At 41.7% G+C, this 27,070-nt stretch overlaps 1 protein-coding gene across 1 annotated transcript in view; it reads right to left on the minus strand.

The window, feature by feature from the left end:
• XIRP2 (xin actin binding repeat containing 2) overlaps positions 1 to 27,070 on the minus strand; it is a 91,557-nt gene that overhangs the window by 63,821 nt on the left and 666 nt on the right. The window contains exon 2 of the mRNA XM_061608580.1: positions 287 to 447. Coding sequence (XP_061464564.1) covers positions 287 to 343 — 57 coding nt within the window. The 5' untranslated portion in view covers positions 344 to 447. The remainder of the gene's footprint in view (positions 1 to 286; positions 448 to 27,070) is intronic.

Below are 27,070 nucleotides of genomic sequence, written 5' to 3' on the forward strand. Positions count from 1 at the left end.
TAGCTGCATCCCACCACATGTGCCACCACTGAAACAGGATATGATAAATAGTGGATCAAAGCACCATGTTGCTTTACTTACCTGTTCACATATTGATTGTGACAGAGGTCTATCGTGGATCAGACAAAACAGGTGGTGCCTTCTTACCATGTGATTTGTAAATGAAAGGCAAGCTGGAACATTATTACTTGATGACAACTGCTTGAATGGATAGTACGAGACTGTAGGGGAAAGAGCATCAGTGAACCAAAAAACAAAATGTAATGGGGAAATGTGGCTCTCTTACATTAGCAGAAGAGTTGCTGATCTCTACTTTGGACACGGCTGCCTGGTACAAAGCCATCCTCTCCTTCAGTGAGACAACCTCCTGGAACTCCAGGGGCACCTTGTCACTCTGGTTAGTCCCTCCTGACAATCCACTTGCTGCTTTTTGCCCACCAACACAAGCTACAAAACAAAAGCAAAAAAAAGAGATGTAAATAAAATGATTATTTCTGAATAAAGTAAGCAAGCAGGGGTGGGTGGGGATATTTATTTATTTATTTAATGACTACATTCATATGACCACTCCCTGACGGAAATTGCATTGGATTCTCCCGCCTTCACCTTTTACCAGTGGGTAGTTTCAGTTGTGCCCTAACACAGTATAAAGCAATAACAACTATAACAAATTGATTAGCCCTGGCTATTGTGGCTAGCGTAAAAAAAATCCATTACTATGTCTATGGTTGACCATTCACTATTGCTACTGACCACAAGCCATTATTGGGATTGTTTGCCCCTAACCAGCAGACACCTCAAATATTATCTCTACACATGTTGCGGTGGATGATTTTCCTGAATGCGTACGATTACACATTGCAACATGCCTGGCAGGAGCATTGCCCATGCTGATGCTTTGAGCTGCCTACCTCTCCCTTCTGCTGGGGTTGATGAAACCCTCCGCTGGACATGCTGTTATTAGAGTCGTTACTAGAACCACCCCTCCATGCTGGGAATATTGCCACTGCATCGTCCAAGGACCCAATTCTTGCCCGTATTCTCATATGGGTATGGAGGGGAAGGCCATTAGGGAAGCTTGAGGAGAAATTCAGACCATTTGTATCCAAACAACATGAACTATCAGTGCACAAGGGATGCCTCCTGTGGGGAAATACTGTGTTGAGACATCGGGTGTTGGAGGCCCTACATGTCGGACACCCTAGTATAGTGTGAATGAAGGCTCTGGGGCGCAGCTATGTATGGTGGCCCAAGATGGACAGTGAGATTGAAGAATACATCAAGAGATGCGAGAAGTGTCAGCTTTCAAGACCAGCTCCACCACATGCCCCCGTGCACCCATGGGAATCAACAAAAATGCCATGGTCACGGCTTCATATCGACTTTGCAGGCTTTCCAGGGGCAAACCTTCTTGATTGGTGTTGATTCATACTCCAAATGGTTAGAAGTGGTTCCAGTATCGTCAATGACATCTCATATTGTTGTCAAGACCTTATGCAGGCGTTTCACAACACATGGGTTGCCAAGAGCCATTGTCTCAGACAATGGGGCTCAGTTCACTTCTGCGGAATTCCACACATTCCTGGATAATGGACTGATTCGGCATGTCACTTCAGCCCCTTTTCATTCAGCAACCAATGGCCAGCTTGAGAGGATGGTCAGGACAACAAAGGATGCATTGAAACGGATTGTAGAAGGTGACTGCGACCAAGTTTTCTCTTGATACAACACAATGCACCTTGTGCCACAACAGGAAGGAGCCCAGCCGAGCTATTAATGAACAGACAACTAACAACTCTGCCTGATTGGTTGCATCCTGACTTGACCGAGGACCGACCAAGGGAGTCTGTTGCAGTTCAAGAACCTGCATGGGTGTTCACACCAGGTGACCCTGTGTATGTCAGGAACTATGGTGCTGGTGAAACGTGGATTCCTGCCACTGTGACCCAAGCCAGGGGCCCATTGTCCTACAGGGCTCAAACACCGGACGGCCATGTGTTACGTCGACATGTGGACCAGATGAGAGGACGAAGCCCAGCTCCATCAGTTCTCTCTGAGGGTGCTGGAAATACTCAAGCTGAAACAGAAAATGAGCCAGTGGCTGCTCCTGATGCCAGACAAAGAGCAGTTGCATCTGGACCCTGAAGTGGACCAGCATGAACCAGAGCCAAATGGGGAACTAGGGGATGCATTATCAGCTTCAGTGCAAAATTGTTGTCGATCGACCCGCACCAGGGCTTGTCCCAAGTATCTTCAGGACTATGAGATCTAGGGGGGAGGGGTGCAGTGTATTGGCCCTCCAGGCTTGCCATACCAGGAACTGCTGAGTCAGCCCAGGCTGTGGCAGTTTCAGTTCTAGGCCTGCCTTACAAGCAGGACCATGCTGTGGGCCTTGTTCTCTGTATATAATTAGTTATAGTAAAGTTCCTGTTATTGTTTAGATCCTCTGTGTGGCCTCTTCCTTCATGATACTTTTCAGCTTGTACAAGGGATAGGCAAGGGATAAGTATTTTCTATTGTTTTTCTCAGAGATGCTCAGTCCTCTTGACAGAGAGAGGGAGAGAGAGAGAGATTTCCCTGTTTCTGGTTGTTTTACCTGCTCAGACCTGTCTCTAGCTTTGTTGTTCATTTTTATATGTGCTTACTTGGCTGTTTTCATATGATGTAAGTTAAATGTTTTAAGCCAATACATACTAAATGGAGCATGGTACAGTTGTGAATGAGTATGAAACGCCTATAGCTTTTCCTCGTGAGGAATGCTTCCCAGGGCCTCAAGGATGTTCAATAGAAGAAAATTCAACCTCAATCACGGCTATTGAGTGGCAATTGGGAAAAGGGTAACACCAGCAACAGAAACTGATTAAGGGATGCCAGTTCTTGCTAGAAGAGGGAAAAATCAGAGACTTGCAAATCATGTTTCTAAAAGGTTGGATAATTTTAAAAACAAACAAAAAAAGAACACAATGTCCTCCTAAGGGACAGTGTGTGCGCATGCATGCACACACAGAGACACATGCACAAATGGAACCTGCAGTAGTGTTCCTATGCATGGTTCTAGCCAGCCAGTCATGTCTTCTTTCAAGAGACTACATAGCCTTTCTCCCCTCAGTTTTCTTGTTCAATTAATAACCAACATTCTATGAGCATGTCAGTCTTCATTGGACAGTAATTTAGGATGTTTTCCCACTTAGGCTGTATTTGTTAAAGACGTTTTATGCCCCTCACAAATGTCCCAGTTCCTCAGTGTCCTCACGTCATTACAATACTTCCTTTCGCCCTCTGTTTTCTGCTGTCAGCCTCCCTGCTCCACCTCATCCTAACTCAGTGATAGTAGCTAACATTGTATCCTCCAGATGCTGTTGGGCTCCAACTCCCACTAGCCCCAGGCAGTATGGCCAATGGTCAAGGGTGATGGGAGTTGTAGTCCAGCAACATCTGCTTTTCCCAACCCTTGGGTTCCCAGATGTTGCTGGACTACAATTCCCATCATTCCTGACCATTGGCCATGCTGGCTGAGGCTGATGGGAGTTGTAGTCCAGCAATATCTGGGGACCCAACTGTTGGGAAAGGCTGCCCTAACTCTTCCATCTTCTTCCTCCAGAGGGAAGGGCTGTAGCTCAGTGGCAGAGCATCTGTCTTGCATGCTGAAGGTCCCAGGTTCAATCTCTGGCACCTCCAGATAGACCTGGGAGAGACTCCCTGTCTGAACCCCTGGAGAGCTAGATGGACAAGTGGGTTTGACTCAGTATGAGGCAGCTTCCCATGTTCCTATGTTCCATTTGCCAATACAACCCTCCCCCCTCTTTTGTTTGAAGCTGGCTTGTGCTCTGAGCAAGAGGATTGGCTGAGCAGCCCTGTATTCCCAGAGCTGATCTCTGATCCTCCTTCTCCCTTTTCTTCCATGTGAATGTTTACATGTGCAGTCTTGCCATTTTCTGATTTTTGGGGGGGAGGGGGTTACCTAAGAGTTTATTTTTGCTAGATTTTTGTCTTCTACTCTACAAATCTTGAGGTTCCCCAAATGATGCTGATACTTCCTCCTCCTTCCTGGATGGTACTGTTTTGGCTACATTATTTATTTATTTATTTAGTTAGTTAGTTATTTAGTTAGTTATTTAGTTAGTTATTTAGTTATTTAGTTAGTTAGTTAGTTAGTTATTGAATTTATTAGTCGCCCATCTGGCTGGCTGTCCAGCCACTCTAGGCGACGGACAACATAGGCATATAATAGCTAGACATTGAAAATCTAAAAACAATGAAGATAAAATCTAGCCCACCCCAAAAGCCTGCCTGAAGAGCCAGGTCTTCAAGGCCCGGCGGAAACTCATCATAGAAGGGGCATGCACCCTCAAACCTGGCTGTTAACTGGAACAGTAGTCAACTTGGGGCTGCATGTGACAAGGTGGGGTAGGTATAAGCAGCAAGGTAAAGAAAAGAAAACTCTCTCCTAAGTCAGACCAGTGCAATATCCAGGCTGACAGCTCCATGTCTTCTTGCACTTACAGTGACCCACACGTGCCAGAATGTAGACAAGGCAGGTCATTGTTACTGTATGATAAATACAAATTAAGGAACAGTGGGAGTGAGGCCATCCATCTGTCCACCCATTCATCCGTCCCCAGCTCATTGGAAATATATAATAATGTGCTCTTCATAAGTCACTCTTTTACTATTAATTAATTTGTCTGCACTAATTATTGTGATAAAACCTTCACAATACTTAATTAATTTTGACCTCACTTGAAGTACTCAAAATGAAGTCACTGTGCAAGAGTGAACTGTGCCGCAGTCCACAGGTTGTTACTTTAATTCTGTAAACCTGCTTTTAAAAATGCAAAACATAAATTATTTCCTCTATTAACCTTACAACCAGGTCAGCAATTTTCTTTGCAGCTAACAATTAATGACATTATTCCTGTCAAATATGTGCATTTTCTTGTCATGATATACCTTTATATTTTCAGCTTAATGAGCTTAACAATCATTTTATTAAGCTCTTAGCTGGACTACAATGTAACCTTTTTAGCAGAGGAGAACAGAAAAATTAGCGTTTGCAAATTTGACAAAAATATTCCTATACATTACACCTATGCTCAGTCATTTTATGTACACCGCCCAGAGAGCCTTCGGGCTTAGGGCGGTATATAAATTAAATAAAATAATAAATAAAATAATAAATAATAATTTGAGCTATACATTCACACTTTTAAAAACGATTCAAATGAAACAAGCAAAAGAATATGGAACCAAATACAGCTTAGGACCAAACACAAAGAATAACCTCATTTTCATGCAATTTTCATTCATCTCTATCAGCACAATCCAATACATGTCTACTCAGAAATAAGCCCCATTAAGTTCAATGGGACTTACAGATAAGTGAGCATAGAACTGCAGCCTATAAGGCTTGCAGAGGATATCATCATGGTTTGTCCACAGAACTACTTGGCTTTAAATTCTTTCATTTTTATTGGTGTTTGTTCCTTCCATTTTGATCACAGTAGGGAGTGTGAGGCTGGGGAATTGTTTCTGGCTCTCCATACACAGCTGATGAGATTCATGAGTTTACTGGGATTTTCAGCCTTGCAGTCTCTTTCAGCCTCAATTTATAGCCCTGACTTTTTGAGAGTTATGACCCAAAGCTTTTATTTCTTAACATAACTTTGCCCTAAAAGCGAGAGTTGTCTCTCAAAGCAAGTTTTTAAAATACTCACGATCTTAAATCCTCTGCTTCTGAGACATGAGCCTGTGAGTGTAGCACAGTGAGGGGAACATTTCCACTCGTTATATTCAAATAGCAATTAATTGTTGGAATTGAGAATGTGTTTGAGAGAGGCATTTCTTCCTATGGCTACGATTCCCGAGAGCTGTATATTACCTCCAGTATCAAAGCAGGAGAGTGCTATTGACACGTGAGACCTGTATTTTTAGGACCCACCCTATTTTGGGATGTTAGCTGTTTTTAAATTGTTTTCAATGTCATATTTTAGAATTGTTGTAACCCACCCTGAGATCTTTGGGTGAAGGGTGGGTAATAAACTACTATTATTATTATTATTATTATTAATGCACTAATGTCCTCTTTGTGGGCTTCCCATAGACATTTAGTTGGCCACTGGAAGAAACTGGATACTAGACTAGATGGCTCTTTGATCTGTTCCAGCAGGACTCTTCTTTATGTTAAGATTTTTTAAAATTGTTGTTTATTGCAAATTTATTAAGGAAGGGAAAAAAAGAAAGAGAAAAAGAACAGAAGGAAAAAAGACAACAGGGAAAGAAAAGAAAAAAGCGGAAAAATTCCCCGCCAGCTCACATTTACTATAAACATCAATATATATCATCCAAATGTCCAGACAGGTATCCAAATGAAGCTGGTGTTTATAGAAAGTATGTTCAAATGTAGGAAGGGTACCAAGATCACCAATACATAGTTGATATGAACAACAACTTCAGACCAGAAAGGAAATAACATTGGACAAGCCCATATAGTATGCCTCAGTGAGGCATTCCAGCATTACACCTCCAGTATCTATATGAGTTAGACAATGCTTTCCTATAGAGATGGTATGGAATGCAGTATATCTGAACTATTAATTTCAGCTGAATCAATCTCAATTTTTGCTTAATCAATCTCAATTTTAAATCTAAAGAAACATTCCGTATCGATTCTTAAGATACACACAGATTTTTTCCCCCATTATCACCTCTGGTCAAACAAGTAATAATGCAAAAACCTGGAACTATATATGAAATATCTGTCCACACACTACAAGCAGTGTGCGCGCGCGTGCATGTTTGCATGTGCAATGTCTCTTTAAAGCCTTTGTTACAGTGAACAGAATACTAACTTAGTTTAGAAGTTACAATTTACAAGATTTTACTTTGGTACTTAAAATAGCTTACAGATATTTTTGGCTGTGTGTTTTTTTGTTTTTTTAAGAACAAGGGTCAGAAAGCAGTTAGGGCTAAAGCCGGACAATAGTTTATTTCTAAGAGAGGTGAAGGTGGGGTATAAGCATTGTTCCCTGTAGTTTATTATGCACTCATTTCTTTTGTCCTACTGTCATCTGTGGTCAGACATATTATCTAGATGACAGATGTTCTAGAAAAACCTGCAAATAGAGAAAAATACATCTTTGTGTTGTTGTTTTTGAAAACCCTGAAACAGTGGTTGATGCTTGTGATGATTCACTTAATGGAAAAGTTGCATTAAATTGTGAAGACAAAGTTTTGATGCTATACTACAGATATGATATGCTAGCTAATATAAGAAGATAATTAGCACAAAGTCTAAATTGAAATCCACTGGGCTCAAGCATACTTCATCACTGCTCATAACATAAAAAGAGCCCTGCTGGATCAGACCAAAAGTCCATCTAGTCCAGCATCCTGTTCTCATACTGGCCAACCAGATGTACAAGCAGCACATGGGTGTAACAGCAGAAGGGAGTGTCAGAGAGAGAGAGAGAGAGAGAGAGAGAGAGAGAGAGAGAGAGAGAGAAGGGGAAGTTTACCCACCTTGGTTCTGGCCCTGCCCACCGCTGGCATGCAGCCCCCAACAGATAACCCCCAATAAAACTGCAGCCTCCAAAAGAATAAAGGTTGCCCACTCCTGCCTTATTCAGTTGTGATTACATGATGCACTACGGCAGTGCAAAGTGGTCAGTAAATTGTCTCCTAAGATAGCCATTTGTGCATTTTTGCCATTCTGCTTTGGTAGAACCCAAAAGAAAAGAAAATAAGTCCTTCATTTGCTAAAGGCTTAGAGAGCAGAGCAGCAAAATCAAATCCCTCTTTCTTTAAAGGTCAGATTTTCTCAGTATTCCAAAGTCCTTCATTCTGCCACTGTTGACACACATTTGATGTGTCACAGAAAACTTTCCTTGTGAGAAAGGACTGTATCTGGTCCGGTCAAAAGTACTGTTACTGCAGTGTCTTCTATCAGCTGTTCTGATGTTGAGTGCATACGCATAGATCTTGGGTGGTGCATACTATGAAACAGTTGTTTCTCAGAGTGCCGCAGTACTCTGAAACACACCAGCAGATGGAGTCTTCTCCTATAGTTATTGGAAGAATGTGCTGTTCCAATGGACCATAAAACATTACATATCCAGCAAATTCCTTCTAGCAAAGTCACAATGATTGTTAATAAACAGCAATGCCTCTTCCTATTTCTCCTGTACTAGATCTAAGATAAAGGAAAAGTACTTGAAAGATAATACTTCTGAGCCAAAAAAAAACACAAAACCCTTCCTTTGAAAATTACTGGAAGAACATTTGCTTCAGTTGACCTGACAGGAAACCACTGCAATATATTAAACCAAAAAAATGGGCATTTTTCATCCTTACTCCTGCCTTCCAGGCTGCTAGCTGTGGCCAACCATAGCAGTAGTCAAATTACAGGGGTCCCCAGAGGGGCCTGTCTCTGTTACCTTTTCTGAAGGCACTCTTAAGTATCGTTTTTCGAAGGCGACAGAAAAGAAGCATGATTTGGTAAAAACAGGTAAGTTGAAGGGAGGGGCTTGTAAATTTCATTAAGAGTTCCTCTACTATCTCTGCTATAATTTGATCACCGGGCCACAGCTTTAAAACAAAAACGAACCCCGTGCATAATCATACAAAGTATAAGTTGTTAAATGTTGACTGTGGTTCCCAAAGAAAGTGGGGTGGCGGGGTGGCGGAAGAAATATAAAACAGGAAATTATATGTATATAGCTTAGCTCTGAGAATCAAACTTATTTGCAACACTGAAGATAAATACCAGAGAAAGATCAGTGAACTTAAAGGACACCTTCTTCTAAAAGGATATCCTCCAGATATTATCGATTGCAACATCCACCGAGCCTCCATTCTGTCCAGAGAAAACCTCCTCCATCATACTGAGGTGTCAAAGAGCAGAGAGCAACGGATTCCATTTGTGGTAGATTTCCATCCAGGATCTCTTAACTATCACCAAGCAATCAGGAAGAGCTACCCATTGCTGGCAAACTCTGAACATCTTGCTAGAGCCATCAGCAGGCCTTCTGTTGTAGCATTTCGCCAGCCTCCTAATTTGCGCAGACTGTTAGTGAGAGCTGTGCTTAAGCCACCTATCACCAATCCTGAGTCTCATCCTTGTCACTCCAAATGCTGTATCACCTGTGTGTACCTCAGGGAGACAGCTACTTTTACAAGCACTAGGACAGGCAGGACATATTACATCAAACAGAACATCACCTGCAGGTCCTGCAATATAATTGATGTCATCGAATGCAAAAGACCAGGATGTCATATCCAATACGTAGGAAAAAACACAACTGACCTACGCACATGCTTCAGAAACCACAAATCGGCAATCTTAACAAAAAAAAAGTGGAGCAACCAGTTGCAAAACATTTCAACATTGAGGGTCACAGCCCGTTTGACTTTCTATAACAGTGATAGAGATGCCAACAGATCCAGCAGCATTGACTAAAAGGGAGAACTTTTGGATATACTCTCTGGACACATTGGCATCACATGGAGGACAGTACAAGCATCACTTAGCTTCTGCTAATGAAGCCCCTCTGAGCATTCCATCCTCAAAGCTCTATAACTGCCACCTTGGTAACAGCATTTGTATGTTAGCAGCTGATGAAGGCGGAAGCTGAAACATTTCGTTAATACAATAAAAAACCTCTGTTTTGTTAATCACAATTACGGTCATATATTTTTAGGTGATTAACAGAATTCTTATATATATATGCTGCTTGATCCAGTTGTACAGAGGCTGTGTACACAGCCATCTCTAGCATCTCGGAAATAGCACCATTCATGCACAAGCACCAAGCAGTCTTCTGTTGGCATTTTCCCTATTCCCCTGCCAGGCTAAGAGAATCATATATAATTAAAAGGATACCTTAAAAGCATAATCAATGGATATCCTCACACTTGGTGTAGGCAAGGATGAAGGAAATAAGCTGTGAACATTCTCTAGTTTATTAATAATCTCTCTGTCATTAATAAACCACCTATATCCCCCCTATGCCTGCTGTCATAAAAATTGCAACAATCCTGTACTGGCAAGCTTTACACTGCATGGAAACTTTGATTCATCAACACACAGATTCCTGTAAACAGGATGATTTCCTCCAGAAAATGTGAAATGTTCAGCCAGCAATTCTCTATTTATTGAAATGCTGCATATGCTCCACTAGTACCTGTTGTGACCCAGGTTGGGAGGGGAGGCTTCAAGATGCCAGACTCTGACTTGGAGGATTGGGAAGATAAGCCGGGGGAGGGGACTAGCAGCAGGGGTAGAGCATGCAAACCTGTTACTGATACCTCAACTCCCCTCGATCCTGCCCCCCCAAAGCACAACCAGAACTGTCAGAGACTGCCCCATTGGAGACTGCTCCATGCACACACACACATCCAGCACCTGCACCCACAGCAGAGGTGCTGCCTGCTTCACCTGACATTCCCTAGCAGGCTGCCCTGCAGATTCCCACAGTTGAGCAAGCCAACCTCTCAGAGGAGGAAGATGAGAGCTAGTCTGCTTCGCCCCACGAGCAGCAGTGGCTAAAATGGGAGTTTCAACAGACTTTGAGGAGGAGCCAACACTTATGTGCGAAAGTCAAGCCTACCTAAGTGGACGCAATGGAGGGGTTCATTGCTGAGTCAATGTTGTAGTGCTGCAGAGTCACGCTCAGTCAGAGTTAGTCAGGGCAAAAGTTCCTAGAAAGTGTAGTTAGGTTAATGAGGTGCACTGGTTTTGATGTAACTGTAACTTTAATAAAAAGAGAAAAAATCACAGCTGCATCTGAGACTGGATCTCTCGACTTCGGGCAGGACAGTACCTTGCTATTAATTCCCACATGGACAAACCATGCTATCTTTTGAGACTATTTGTTGGGGCAGGGATGGAGGGGGGTACAGGCAACATAAAGCTCTCAAGCTGAACACAGTCCTTTGTTGTAGTTGGGATTCCTCCACTTCCATTGCTGTATCAAACACTATCTATCAAAGAGCAACATCCAACAAAGTAGTTCCGTTAGCACAAGGATTTCCATTTGAGCAACAGAATATTCCTTCCGTCTCCTCTCCCTGTGTGCACCCACATCCTCCAGGGAGCTGGGGGATCCCCCAGAACACATTTCAGGAGCACCTGGGGAGAAGGGAAGGAGGAGAAATTCCATTCCACAGACAAATGTCATTGAGCTAACTGGGCTACTTCATTGGATACCATCCAGTGTATCTTAATTACTGAAGCCAAAAGTTGAGTAATTGGGAAACAAATATGGAATCGCTGCATTGATTCAGAGGCAAACTGAATGCCTGCTGGCTTTTATATTTTCAAAGGAGGAAACGCCATGGTTTTCTTGTAGCCTTTGGCGAACGTGAAATCTGTTTTGCATCCACCATAATTTAATTTAATTAAGGCTGCAATCCTATGCCCAAATATCTAGGACAAAACCCATTGAACAAAATGGAACTTCCTTTTTCCTAGATCTTTATTTTATTTCATTTGTCCTTAACATCCAGCCGGATGAAGAAGTCTAGATAATGCAAAAGCTTGTTCACTCCTAATAAAAGTATTATGCTACTGTTATTTTGGGATTTCCCTCCCTAATGGACTAACATAGCGATCTGTAATTTTTGCATTTATTATGATTATCAAATCTCATGACCTATGACTTTCCGGGACTATATCATTACATTAAATATATGGGGCAAATAATAGGAGGGTTTTGTACATTCCATCAATTTCATAAAGTAGGAATTAGGCAATGATTACCTCTCTTGCCAATAGCACATAATTTCTTCCTGTTTCATCTCTGGGCCCTATCTGAATTTTTTCTCCCAAACAAATGGATTTGTCACTTTCCTCAGGGAAGCTGCATAGTCAATATTCTGTTGCTGACAGTTTCCCCTGAGGAGCTAGAATACATGTGAGCATTCTATTTATTTATTTTATTTATTTATTATTTAATTTATTAGTCGCCCATCTGGCTGGTTGACCAGTCACTCTGGGCGACGTACAAGATAAAAACAGTACATTAAGCATTAAAAATTTAAAACATAACAATAAAAGCCTAACCCATCTTAAAAGCTTTCCTGAAGAGCCAGGTCTTCAAAGTCCGGCGGAAGGTCATCTCAGAAGGGGAATGACGGAGGTCATTTGGGAGAGAGTTCCATAGGGTGGGGGCCACTATTGAGAAAGCCCTCTCTCTAGTCCTCACCAGTCTCGTTGTTCTTACCGGTGGGATTGAGAGAAGGTCTTCTGAGGCTGATCTTGTTGAGCGGCATCCCTGACGATGCTGGAGGCGCTCCTTCAGATAGACTGGGCCAAAACCGTATAGGGTTTTAAAGGTCAAAACCAACATCTTGAATTGGGTTCGGTAAACAACTGGTAACCAGTGCAACTCCTTCAACACAGGAGTGATGTGATCTTGCCGGCGGCTGCCTTTAATCAGACGAGCCGCCGCATTCTGTACCAGTTGCAACTTCCGGACCGTTTTCAAGGGTAACCCCACGTAGAGCGCATTACAGTAGTCTAGGTGAGAGGTGACCAAGGCATGTACCACCGGTGGGAGCAGATGGTTGGGAAGGTAGGGGCACAGCCTCCGTATCAGATGGAGTTGATACAGCGCCCTCCGGCTCACAGCCGAGACTTAAGCCTCCATGGACAGCTGGGAGTCCAAAATGACCCCCAGGCTGCGGACCTGGTCTTTCAGGGGCAATCGTACCCCATTGAGCACCAGGTCCACATCCCCCAACCTTCCCTTGTCTCCCACAAACAGTACCTCGGTCTTGTCCGGGTTCAGCTTCAGCTTATTCCTTCCCATCCAGCCACTCACCGACTCCAGACACTTGGACAGGGTTTCTACAGCCAACCGTGGTGAAGATTTAAATGAGAGATAGAGCTGTGTGTCATCCGCATACTGATGACACTGCAGCCCAAATCTCCTGATGATTGCCCCCAGCGGCTTTATATAGATGTTAAACAGCATCGGGGAGAAGATAGAACCCTGTGGCACCCCACAAGTGAGAGGCCAAGGATCCGAAACCTCCTCCTCCAATGCTACTCTTTGGTACCTACCGAAGAGGAAGGAATGGAACCACTGCCATACAGTGCCCCCTATACCCAACCCCTTTAGGTGGTCCAAGAGGATAGCATGGTCAATGGTATCAAAAGCCGCTGAGAGATCAAGGAGGACAAGGAAGGTGCATTCGCCCCTATCCCACGCCCTCCTCATATCATCCACCAAGGCGACCAAGGCTGTTTCAGTCCCATGTCCAGGCCTGAAGCCCGATTGAAATGGATCTAGATAATCTGCTTCCTCCAAGTGTGCCTGCAACTGAACTGCAGCAGCACAGCCAATGCCCAGGGAGGGCTCGCAGTTAACAGATGATCACAGACTGTTTTCAGCGCATGATTGCATATTTAACATTAGACAATTATGAAAATTTAAAAGCACATAAATGAGTTGAGTGTAGTTTTTTTGGAGAGGTTAGAGGAAGGGCAAACTGCCAATCAGCAGACCACCACAGCCCATAAGTTGCTGGAAAAGGCCTAGATCAGCGGTTCCCAAGCTTCCCCCTCCCCAGACCACTTGAAAATTGCTGAGGGTCTTGGCAGAACAATTAATTATTTTTCTGCCTGTTGGAGCAATTGAAATATGCTGTTCTAGGTGCTGTAAGATTTTTAATTGTATTTTTATTGCTTCTTGTATGTCATATACATACATTTCTTTTTTGGCAGCAGCAGCTAAGTGAGCCCGAGGACATGGAGAGGAAGACAACACTGAAACAGCAAACAGCTTCACTGTAACAAATGCCTGTCGCCCTTCCGTCTCTCGGGAGCTGCCGCCCCCACTAACACCACCTCCTCTTTCTTGGCGGTGCCAATAATGATAATGTTATTTGTTATTTAATGTTATTTGTTATTTAATTTAATTTTTGTAAATTATATTGCTTTTATTGTATTTTTATTGCATTTTTATATTGTATGTTTATGCCTGTCTTTATTCTTCTTTGTAAGCCGCCTTGAGGGCCTTGGGCCGAAAGGCGGGGTATAAATAAAATTTAATAATGATAATAATATATTGCATCTTACTGTATAACAATTCAAACTGTAATACAATAAAATACAATATAAAAATAAAAGAAGCAATGAAAATACAATCAAAAATCAATATGTATTTTTAATCTGATGGGTGTGCCATCTCCCATCTTCAGTCACAAGCCACAGGCACACCACGGACCACCTGAATGAGGCTCGTGGACCACTGGTCATCCACGGACCACGGTCTGGGAACCACTGGCCTAAACTATCTGCCAGGAAGTTGTTAATTCCTGTGTTGTGGATTTTCACAGTGGTCTATCATCTTTGTTCCAAATTTAAACATGTATTTAATGTGATGATTCTAACACCATGTAATTAAAATTAAAGAACTGCTCCTGGGATATGTACAAGCATCTGGTCATTTCCCAGCAGCTCAACAGGCATTTACTGTTAAGGACATTGTAGTGGCTAAATGGATTGTTTTGGAATGCTTGAAATCTGCTTCCTCTCCATCAATCAATATGTAGTACACATGATTAGCCACTTCATTTACAAATGAAAGTAAAAGGAGAAGCAAACCTGAGATCTCTTTGGAGATATGGTCTCCCTTAGCCCAATTATATTAGAGCTTGATTGAAGGAGTATAGGATTTCGAAAAATACTTGGATGTATTTTTGCTATGTTCTTATATACTTGTATATGCACATTGTAATTACTTAAAATGAAAAAACCCTAGTTTCTTTTTGTGTGTTGCTGCAGAATGTTCTAACAAATGTAAGTGAAATAGTGGGGGAAAGCCTTTTGGAAAAATACTACAGAATGCAGCTAAAAACACAACAAAATCCAATCAATAAAGGCATGTTAAAGAGTGCTATGATTCATTTTTAATATGCAAATTGTGATTCTGTTTTTCAGGCATTTGTTTTCTATGGCTCATAATTGCAGACATATTAAATGATGTTGCAGTACTGTTCTCAGCTTAATGTGGGGTATTTATTATTATAAATGGAACCAATGAATATTGGATATGTTGGATATGAAACAAGGATTATAATGGATTTTGCCCACTACTCCCATCAACTCAGTCTCTCATCCTTATAATAACTACATTGGAATTACTCAGCTATAACTTCAAGAAAGATATGATGTCATAATCAATATAGCCCAATCCATAACGAGGGCTTTGCTAGTCCAACAGAGGTACTCTCCTGCCTTAATAATTCCTCTCCTAAGTGCTGTCATCATATCTACCATTACTTTTCCCCTTCATAAATTAAGCCCAGAGAAGTAACAGAATCTGACAGAACTGCTGGGAAAGGGTTTATAGAGTTGGATGCACTCAAATTGCACATAAAGTGGGACATACTGAAATATTCAGTCTCATGGGTAACCCAACCTACAAGGTATGTGAGCCTAGAAGCATACAGTTTAATGCAAATGGAGGGAGAGGCAGGGGAAGAGAGAGTGTGTGTGAGAGAGGCAAAGCCAGAGAGCATGTGTATATTTCTTGCTGTTGAAATGTTGCTGCACTTCTTTTTTTTTAACAATCTTGGAGTTCTCAAAATCTGCCTGACTCACTCGGAATTATTTCTCAGTGCTACAACATTTTCTAAGGGCTGAAATCACCTTTTACGTTAATAAATACCAGCCTGACGTGCTATGCAAATGTTGCTACAAAGACACATGAGACTACTTGTCAGACCTAACCATTGAGGGGAAGGCGGAGGCACATTGTGAGAAGCTTATCAGTTGTTGGGCAGAATTGACCACTGGTGTCTCAGAGGATCCTTTTTTTTATCCAACAGGGGTAAGGCTTTTGTCCTTGAAGAGCCCCAAGAAAGTCAGAAGAGACAAGGTGTGGTTTCTCCCATCACAATGTCATGGGGTGGGGTTGCACCTTCACTTGCTCAATGCTGACTTCTTTCAGAGCACTTAAAGAGACAGAAACCATATTCACTTGGAACTATGGTCACTCTACTCAAATAATTTTGGGGTTCATCTCAGATAGGGGAAGAGAAATTAAATTCAGTTGACATTTGCAGCTGAATCTATCAAATTTGCACTTTCCCAAAAAAGATGAGAATCAAAACATCTGCAGTCAACTGTGGATTCACCTGATAGTTGTTCCATCCAGCCCACATTTAACTAGCTTGCTAATCAGAACATCATAGGGCACTTGGTCAAAAGCTTTGCTGAAGTCAAGATATATTATGTCCACAGCCTACCAGGGAGGTTACACAATCAAAAAATGAGATAAGATTAGTCTGGCAGGATTTGTTCTTGATAAATCCATATTAGCTTCTAGTAATCACTGCATTGTTTTCAGGGTGCTTACAGAATCACCGCTATATAATCTCCTCCAGAATTTTCCCAGGGATTGATGTCAGACTGACCGGTCTGTAGTTCCCAGATTCCACCTTTGTGTCCTTTTTGAAGATAGGGACAACATTAGCCCTCCTCCTGTCATCTGGTACTTCACCCATCCTCCACGATTTTGCAAAGATAATAGACAGTGGTTCCAAGAGTTCTTCAGCCAGTTCCTTCAATACTCTAGGATGCAGTTCATCGGACCCTGGAGATTTGAACTCATTCAAAGTGATTAGGTATTCCTTGACCATTTGTCTATCAATCTCAAGCTGCAATTCTGTCCTTTCAAATTTACATTTCCCAGGAGGGTCAGACCCTCTTTTAGGAGAAGACTGTGCCAAAGTAGGAACTGAGCACTTCTCCCTTTTCTTTGTCATCTGTTATCATTTTGCCATCCTCATTGAGCAGCTATACCACCATTTCTTTTCTCTGTCTTTTACTATGGATGTACCTGAAGAAAGCTTTTTTGTTGCTTTTGGAATCTCTCGCTAACCTCAGCTCATTCTCAGCTTTAGCCTTCCTGACACCATCCCTGCACTTTCTTGCTACCTGTCTGTACTCTTCCTTTGTGGTCTGGCCTTCCTTCCACTTCCTGTATGTGTCCTTTTTCATTTTCAGGTCTAAGCTTCCTGTGAAGCCACATTGGCTTCTTCTTCTGTTTTTCCCCTTTTTTCCTTGATGGAATTGTTTGCCATTGTGCCTTTAGAATTTCCTCTTTTAGAAACTCCCACCCATCTTGGACTCCTTTTCTCATTTGGGTTGCTTGTCATGGAACCGTACTTACAATTGTTCTGAGTTTATTAAAATCAGATTTCCTGAAGTACAGGGTATGTGCATGGCTACTCTCAGCTTTTGCTTCCTTTAAAATCAAGAACTCAAGAATAGTGTGGTCACTTTCCCCCAGAGTTCCCATAATTGCCACTTAATCCACCAAATTATCTCTGTCGGTTAGAATCAAGTCAAGGATAGCTGATCCTCTAATTGTTTCCTCCACTTTCTGTAGGAGAAAGTTATCTCCAACACAAGTCAGGAATTTCTTGAAGGTGCTGCGCTTGGCAGAATTTGTCTCCCAACAGATATTTGGGTAATTGAATTCCCCCATTACTATTACACAGAGCTTGGAAATGTTACTTTTTTGAACTACAACTCCCATCAGCCCAATCCAGTGGCCATGCTGGCTGGGGCTGATGAGAGTTGTAGTTTTAAAAAGTAACTTTTCCAAGCTCTGCTATTACATCATGCCTCCTCGAAACATTGGCAATTTGCTTTGCAACAAGTTTCATCCTTGTTTTCTCCTTGATTGGGTGGTCAGTAGCCGACTCCAACTACCATGTTCCTTTTATTTCTTGCCCCATTAATTTTAATCCAGATACTCTTGGTGAGCTACCAAGCTCATTCTCCTGCATTTCTGTGCAGGGATATATTTTTTTAATGTATAGCGCAACTCAGACTCCCTTTCTATTCCTTCTGTTCTTTTTGAACAAGTTATATCCTTCAATCACTGTATTCTAGTCATGGGAGTCATCCCACCAAGTTTCAGTTATACCTATCAAGTCATATTTACTCTCCTGTATAGAGTTCAAGTTCATCCTGTTTGCTTCTCATACTCTGGGCATTAGAATACAGTCTTCGAAGACCATGTGATTTATGGCTTGGCTTCCTTTCTACATTTTTATGAAGACTATTACTGGGCCCCATTAGAGTAATTCCCTCAGTTCCTCCTATTGTGCACAAGCCTTTGTTAGTTGTTACCGCCAAGTTTGCATCTCGCTCCCCCTTAGGATTCACTTTAAAGCTCTCCTGATGAAGTTCTCCATGCTGTGGCCAAACACATTCTTCCCAATCCTTGTGAGGTACAACCCATCACTTGCCAGCAGTCCATCTTCTAGGAAGCATAGCCTGTGGTCCCAGAATCTAAATCTCTCGCCTTGGCACCACCTTCGTAGCCAGTCATTAACCCAGAGTATTTTTCTTTCCCTTTCCACTCCTCTTCCAAGTACCAGATGATTCTATGATTCTGTGCCAACCAACATCCAACCCATGAGATCCAGCCAGTCTCCAACATTATATCTGCAGATGCACGCAAGAGACCCATCCGGAATACTGTATCTTCTATTCTGGTACTTGCACAGGAATGCAACAGTTGTTTTAAAAAGCAGGGTTTCCTGGCTGCTTTTCCATTCTGAACAGGCTGCTCTTGACAAGCATGTTCAAGGGAAGATAAGGATTAAGAAGGAGTTGATTGGTTTTTAACCTCACAAAAATTACCTTTCATGAGTTCAGGGAAATCTATATTATTTCTCTTTGTGATGGCAGATAAAGCCTAAAGTAGCTAAAGGTCCCTCGTGCCCCTGCCCTCCTTTATTTGCTCAAGCTTGGTTTTTCTATTAATTATATAGTCTTATCCTTAGTCAATGTACAAATGTAAATGTGCATACATTTAAGTGTAAGAAGTGAACAAATGAGTGTGAATTATTCTCTTTGTAAGAGGTACAGCTAATTTGTATTTAGTACAAAAGCTATCTTCAGGGGTCAAGATCTTGTGCTCCATGGCATCCTGCTATCACTAAATTCTCCATCATCTCAGTCATAAACAGGTTTTATCTGGGGGGGGGGAAGGCCTCATGGATTTTATATCCCATGGCAATGACCTGCTGAGCTAAATTATTGAGAGTAATCACCTATGCAAGTGTGTATGTTTTGATAGCGGTTTGTATCATATAAGGCATGTTCTGCTTCACCTCTATAAAGCCATGGGAGGGACATATGTCAAGAATATCACTTAAGTAATTATCATTGTAGCACTTATAAGGCTTGAAAGAATGGGAAACTCTCATGGCAGATTAAAAATAGAAGGCTGCTTTGAACCTGTGAGCCTCGTATAACGCAATCCAACTTGCTGCCAAAAAAAGGTGCCACATGAGCAAGTGAAAATTAAAACTATTAAGCTGTTTGTATGGAAAGCAAAACAAGTACCTATTGGGTTTGGGGCCAATTCTGCTTCCCTGCCAGAAATGGAATGTTTCCATTATTGCAAGGCTGTGAAAGGCAGTATTTATTTGCATCTGAAAACTTTTATTCCCGCCAAGTACAAAGATCTCTTTCTGACGGCAGCCAAATAACAACAGAGTCCTTAAATTTGCTCATGTGGCCGTGAGATTAGAAAACTCACCCTTGGATACAGCAATCTCAGCTTGCCATCTGCCCTTGGAAGTCCATGAGAAATAACATTGAGCAAATGAACCTTGTACAGAGTGCATATTCTCTCACCAAATTGTCATCTTTACCTCCACAATTCAATTATGTAGGTAATACATAGGGATGGGGGAGAAAATCACTTCAGTTCACATTTAAAGGCGAACCTCCCTATTTTTCACTTTCCAACAAATGCACAAACCAAAACACAGTCATGCTTTGAAATTCACACTTCCCCAGATTCTGCAGTGCAGTTCTCCAGCCAAGTAAACAAGGCATAGATTGGGGCAAAGTGTTCATAAAAATGCATATATTAGTGAAAAAAACATATAAAATGCATTATATTAAGGAAAATGAGAGAGGGAGAGAGGGAGAGGCAGGCCTGCCCCAAGGAGCTTGCATGCTAACTTTTGATGTTGGGATGAAGGGGACAACTGAAATGAAGAGAAGAGCATGAGGCAAACATAACAAACATAGAAGCCCACTTCACCAGCAAATCACTGAAGGGGGTCTCTGTATTGAAAAGGGCAGTGTAGACCTCTATGCGTGTAGGCTTTCATGGGATCTAGAACCCTGATTGTGCATGGTTTGAACTCCCACAGAAATCTATGCATGTAGGCCTCCTCAGCTCAGATGTCCCTCCTCAGTGTGTGGACATTGAGAGATAGAGAGCTGCATGATGTTGGGAACTGGCCAGCACTATGGTCCTTCTGCTCTTTTCAATGCCTGGCCCTCCTTCACACAATGAACACGTCACGGGAGAAAGAAGAGAGGAAACAGAGGCAAAGGTAAAGAGGGACGAATGTGAGCAAATGTAAGTACTTCGGTAACAGTGTAAGTGGGTAGATGGGTGGCATTTTGTAAGTCACCGGAAGCCACATTTTCAAATAGTTTTTCACAATCAAGTCTTCCAGAGTCCTTGTTGCAGGGGAATACTATTGTTTCCCATCCATTTATTCATGTGAAAGAAAACTGTGTGCGCTGTGTGTACCTATCCAGGACCAGGCCTTAGTCTCATTGATTTCTCTCTGTCTCTCTGTCATTCATACACAAATACAAACATACAAAAATGCAGGCTAAATATGGACAATATGGTGGGACTTTAAAACAAAACAAACAAAAATACAATATTATTTGAAGTTTAAGTTCAGACGTCTTCATCAGTCAAGCTTCTCTTCAATTGCATCATTTCTATTTAAAACTAGGATCCCCTTCCATATATTCAAATATGTAATCAACAATCTTAGAGCACAACTCAGTCAGACAGAATGCAAGAAAGTCTATCAGGATGGTGCCACTTGATCTGTGACTAGCACAGCAATCTCCCAAAATAAACTATTTTTGGATCCATTATATGACAGGCCAAATTATCACCTCAGGCCAAACGTTTGTCTTTTTAATCCTTTTAAGTAAACGGACGCATCTAAATCTTGGACAGACAAGGCAATGACAACATTTTTTGTACAAATCCAGTAAGTAAGGAAACTCTTTTTAAAAAAGATATTTAAGAGATGTTCAGTGAAAAATGATATGTGTCCAGTGGTGGGGCTCTGTGAGAGAAGGGCTCATATAACATGGACGCTGAACAGATTGCAGCACATACCCAGGGTAAAAAATAAACGACTTCTTTTATTTTCAGCTTTCATTATTCATAAGATCAGATTTCTTTTTCCCTCAACATAACTATTTTTAAAACCTGTGGAAAACAAAACAAATAATGGAGGTAGAGGTGATCTGTTACATCTCTCTGGATGAACAGGGAACAAAATGAAATGCCCTGTGATAAAAGTTAATGTTTCTATACCATCTTTCACACTAATATGTCTACTTTTCCCCAATAATATATCTAGCAGTTTGTAATGACCCTAGATGATTCTAAAGCTACAGTATCCAGTAAACTGTAGCAACCATAGACCTTTGGACAGAGATAGCTGACCAATTTTAAACATGCTCAAGTAACATCTGGCCTACCCAGACATGTGATTTTAATATGTACTTTTGTTTTTGTAAAACCATTGATTTTATCTATATTTTGATAATTTTATTATATCTGCTGTTTGTAAAGTCTGCTTTTACTGCTATTTTAATGCATATTTTATACCATTCTATGCAAGCCACTTAGAGATTTATTAATTTATTTTGATTAAGCGGTATATATTTTTTCCTAAATAAATAAATAAATCCACAAGTTGGCCGGTGGCTGCCGTTCCTTCATTCCCCCCCTCCCCCCAAAATGCCTCTGGAATGATATCACCACACAGGTAACATCAGAAATACATTTTCCAGTTTTGTTTTATTTTGTTTTGTTTAAAAAGAAGATAAAAAGAGAAAGCTGCCACTGTTGCTTTTATCACAAATTATGTATTTAAAGAACTGAAGCTATTACTGTTGGTTTGTAAAGCTCTAAATGGCCTGACCAGGTTACCTGAAGAACCACCTTGTCTCTATTACACTGGCAAAATCACTGCAACAACCTGGGGAAGCCCTCCTGACTGTCTCACAGTTATCTCATATTTGTTTAATTTCCACACAAGCCAAGGCTTTTAGTAATTTGGAGCATTATTCCTATTAAATTCTGACAGGCACCTCCAATTCTTGATATTTTGTCACTTACTGATTTTTTTTTTCACCACACATTTAACAGAATGAATTTGGTTCAGTGTTGGTCATCTGTATTTTATGATTTTATAATTTTATAATGTTTTAATTATTTCAGTGTACACTGCCATGATTTTAAAAAAATGCTTTGGCTGCTTATAAATATTCCCTACTCCTTCCCAGAACGTCTGAAGCAATGCCAAATTTATCAACAGCTAATGACAGTGCTGTGCAAAGACCCCCCCTCTACCCACCCCATGGCTCCAGTGTGGAGGGGGGACATCAGGCCAACCTGGGGACCACTCACCCCAGTTCGGAGCCTCAGGGGCAAGGCTCATATTTAATTAGAGTAAAAATTAATTATATGGCAGGAGGACAAATTAAACATATGGTGGGTCAGAGGATGGGAGAAGGAGCTGAGGTGATGCCAAGACTCATGGAAGATCGCTGCCTTTGCTCATCAAGCAGGAAGGAGAGCCATGGCTGCCTCTTCTTTCTGCATGATGCCCCACTGCCCAACAGCCCTGGGTCGCTCTGAGTCACTGCATCCAACCGGTAGGGATCCATGGCTATCTGAACCCAACTCGGCAGAGGCCCAGAAATGTCCGAAAGGGGCCGATTTGGCTTGGACCTTGGCCAAATCTGGTGCACAGCCCTAGCAAATGGCATGATGAAATTGGGAATGAGTATTTTGATACAGCTCTAAATTAACATCCCAGAGTTAGGTTATTGCAAGATGTGGGTGAGGCTGCCTTTGAAGACTACTTGGAAACTTCAATTGGTGCAAAATACAACCACCTTTAATAGGTTAACAATATAATATTTGCAAAGTTGATGTGATTTTTCTCCTTAGGTTTTGAAAGCTTTTGATTATGGTATATTTGTATGTTTGTCCTGACTATGTTTTTCATGGTTGATTGTGGCATTTACTTCTTTTTTTTGGAAGAAAAAAACCTTATACAGTCATTAGACTGTTGACCTGGACTGGCTGGATAGAATATATCTTGCGACTTCCACAAACAACTAACTGGCCCCTGGTCCATTTCACAGAACAATTTAAAATGCTGGTCTTAACCATTAAAGCCTTATATAGATTGGCATCTGCATATCTAAAGGACTGTCCTCCTCACATGAACAGGCCTGATTGTTAAAACTGTCTGCTGAGATCCTCCAGAGTAGGTGGATGACCACTGGGGAAAGTGCCTTTTTGGTCCATGTGATGAGGCAGAGCCACCATCCTTACCCGGGCATGACCTGCATGGGACTGAGGCAGGACAGCAGCAATACTGTGGCTGCATGAGTGCACCAGAAGGATCACCACCATCAATGTGGTGCTCCCACTGATGTACCAATGTGGTCTCAACCTCTCCCATGCCTCGCCCTCTGCAGCTGTGTCCCACCAAATGCACCATTAGTGTTCTCAGTTGTAGGGCTCTATCTTTGGAGTGCTCTGCCCAGGCAGGCTTGCCTTGCATGGAATCACCTGACTTTTCAGTGTTCGGTGAAGATCTTTTTATCTGCCCAGGCCTTTTATTCTTGGCTATGCTGCTGCCTATGGTATGTTTTAGGCTGTTAGGATATTAAATTGTCTAAATTTTCTAAATAAAAAAATACTACCAGACCCAAATGCTCCTTTCTATGTGGTAGACTGTGATTACCCTAGCTGATACTAGCAGATGCAAATTCCCTATTTGCTCTTGTTGGTGCAGAAGCTCTAATGTGTACATAGATGATCTCCAAGTGAAATGGAACCAACCTCCTAATACATCTCTCTGTAGCTGTGGGTAAGCTCCCCCACTAAACTGAATGTGTATATTATTATTATTATTATTATTATTACCTGCCCTTCACCAGTAGGTCCCAGGGCAGGTCACAACAATATAAAATTTATTACTAAAACAGATTAAAACTAATTACATTTGCAACATGATCCATGTGTGTATATGAGGGTGCATGGATATATGGCAGTGATGTGCAACCTTTAATTTGTTGAAGACCAAATTGCCTGATCTATGGGTAGCCCACCCCTGATCTATTGGTTGGGATTATCACTCCTTTGACCCTTTGACACTGTAGTTCTTATGTATCCTCGTAGGTCACTGTAAACAAGCAATATCAATTTTACCAACCCACAATTTTCCCTTTAAGCACTAAAGTAAATCTGCTTTCTGCTTGTTCCTTCAAAGTATTCAGGAATTACTTGTTCATCTAATTTTAGCACCATCAAAAGTTTATATACCTTTTGATCCCTGGCTAGTTTGACATTAAGTGGTTAAGTGGTCCCAGTTAAGGAGGGAAGAAAACAGCATAACTTATGATCAGTTTGAATGTCAGACCTTGAATGATGCCCAACATGACTTGATTAGAATGAAAGCTGCAGAGAGACTCATAGCCCAAAATAATCTGCCTCGCCAGGAACTTAAAACTGTATCTCCAGTACAATCCTGAGGCAGCCATCTTGAAACTGGTTATGACTTCTGTTGGGCTTAGAAGTTCAAAAATAAAGATGAAACCTTGAGATATAATATGGCTGGTCAACAATGCTCAATTTGTGGGTGGTGGAGGTAGAGATGGTGATGGCAAAGAGAGACAGGGGCCTGCTAGACAATGTTTGGGCATAGTAGGAAAGATATTTAAAGAGTCAGAAGCTGGGCAGAAAGCATATGAGAGAACTGTTAGAGTGGTGGTAGGGGCAACCTTTTCACTCCCAAGGGCTTTATGCAGCAGCCATGGGCAGAGCTTGGAAAAGTTACTTTTTTGAACTACAACTCCCATCAGCCCAATCCAGTGGCCATGGTGGCTGGGGCTGATGGGAGTTGTAGTTCAAAATAGTAACTTTTCCAAGCTGTGGCCATGGGTGTACGTTCAATGGCTGCATGCTGGGGTCTGTGTGTCAGGAGCTGATGGTGGGTGTGGCCTCAGCATAAACACTCATTGACATGTACCTATTGTCTCTCCCTCCCCTCTCTCACACACAAAATCATTCTCTCAACACATACACACCCATTCACATACACACATTCTCTCTCTCTCTGTCTCTCTCTCACACACACACACTTTGAAAGTGGGGATTGCACCATGACAGGCAGTTCAGTCTTCACTCTCACAGGCTTTCCTTGCTGGGGCTGAAAACTCCAACAGGGAGAGAAAAGTGCTTTGAAAGCGAGGATCATGCCAGCCACTCATTCACATACATCTCTCTCTCATGCACACACACTTTGAAAGTGAAGACTGTGCTGGTGACAGCCAGCGTAATCCAAGGCTCTCCTTTCTGGAGAAGGGTGGAACCCTTCGTGCTCCAGCAGAGAGAGAAAAGCACTTTGAAATTAGTGACTGTGCCAATGCAATGAATTATCCCCACTGAAGTTTTTTTTCTAACAGGAGGGACTGATACCCAGCCTTCCTGTGTATTTCCATCAACCTGATTAGAAAAATTCAGTCTCGCTGCAGAACACAGTGCAAAATATCAATAAGCAGGGCATTTGTTAGATTCGTGTCTTGAACTGCATTTATGATGCGGGGGAGGGACTAAGGACATGGTCACACAACCGTAGTGTTGCAGTCATTCCATGTGTCATTTTGGGCTCAGCTGGCTGTGTGCACATGCTAACACCACATGCTGAAGTCGGCAGTTATATGATTTTGGAACGGACATGGATAATTCCACCAAGAATTGTGTTTACTTTGACAAGAGACAACTGCAGATTTAATTAAACTTTAAAGTCCAAGTGGATTGTTGTTATGGGGGGAAATTTAGGGGAAAGGAACCCAGTGCCTATTAATACCACAAACATCTTAGTCAGAATCTCTAGATCTTTACTGCAGTGCTAATTGAAAAGCACTAAGCTGTTAGTTTATATCAGCGATAGCGGGGCATACCTCTTTATTTTCAGCATGTCTATTTTTATAAAGATTGCAACTTGGTAATGGTCTTTAAATACATGCTGGAGTAAAGGGGTAGGCTACCTAAGTATTGCTTCTAAATACCCATTAGCCAAGATGACACAATTAGGGGCAATGATCTCATTGAAGGAACAAGTAATGTGTAATGTAATATCATATTAGGTTACCATTGAAATGCATAATTAGGAGGCAAATCCCCACACCTAACAAGAAAGACTTGAGACTATTACTATCCATTCTTTTCCAAGATGAATCGTAAAGAGAAAATATGCCGGTATACTAATTACTGTGGTGACAATGTAATCTGAAGCAAATTAGCATTGACCGTGTGCCCATTTGAAAAGTGATTGTACTCTGTGCTATATAAAACTTTGGCTAGTCTCAGTGTTGTTTTCTAAGAACTGTTCAAAACGATCCGTGCTTCTTATACACTAAGGTCATGCATTGTGCAAAACACTAGCAAAAATAAACTATTCAATCCACCTGAATTGTATTTTGTTTCAATAATCAGCTTTGCTTCTAGGCCCCCATTCTGTGAGCATCCTGATCACACTCTGGCCTTAAGTCACCTACATCACAGTTCAGTCCTCAAAAATTTGGGTTAGATTTGTACAGAATTGTAAATGCTGCCTTTAATTAATGCATTATCTCTGTACAATAAAACACATTAAATCAGCCTTCCTCAATCTGGTGCCCTTTAGATGTTTTGGACTCCATCTCCTATTAGGCCCAGCCAGCAATGGTCAGGGAGGTGTAGTCCAAACATTAAATGTGTTGAGATGCAACTTGAGCTGACATGAAAATGGCAGTTGCTTTATTAATTAAAAAAAAACTTAAGCACCCCAGGAATTTAAAATACACACACAGAGAGAAAAACATTTTCAAGAAGGCGCTGCTATTTGCTTCAGTGGGGCTTGTTCAGGTAGGTAACACCTCAGGTCAAGGTGTACTTCCCACAAAGTGGGATTAGGATTGCAATCT

The sequence above is a fragment of the Rhineura floridana genome, chromosome 2 (genome assembly GCF_030035675.1).
Source record: "Rhineura floridana isolate rRhiFlo1 chromosome 2, rRhiFlo1.hap2, whole genome shotgun sequence".
In the NCBI taxonomy this organism is placed as follows: Eukaryota; Metazoa; Chordata; class Lepidosauria; order Squamata; family Rhineuridae; genus Rhineura; species Rhineura floridana.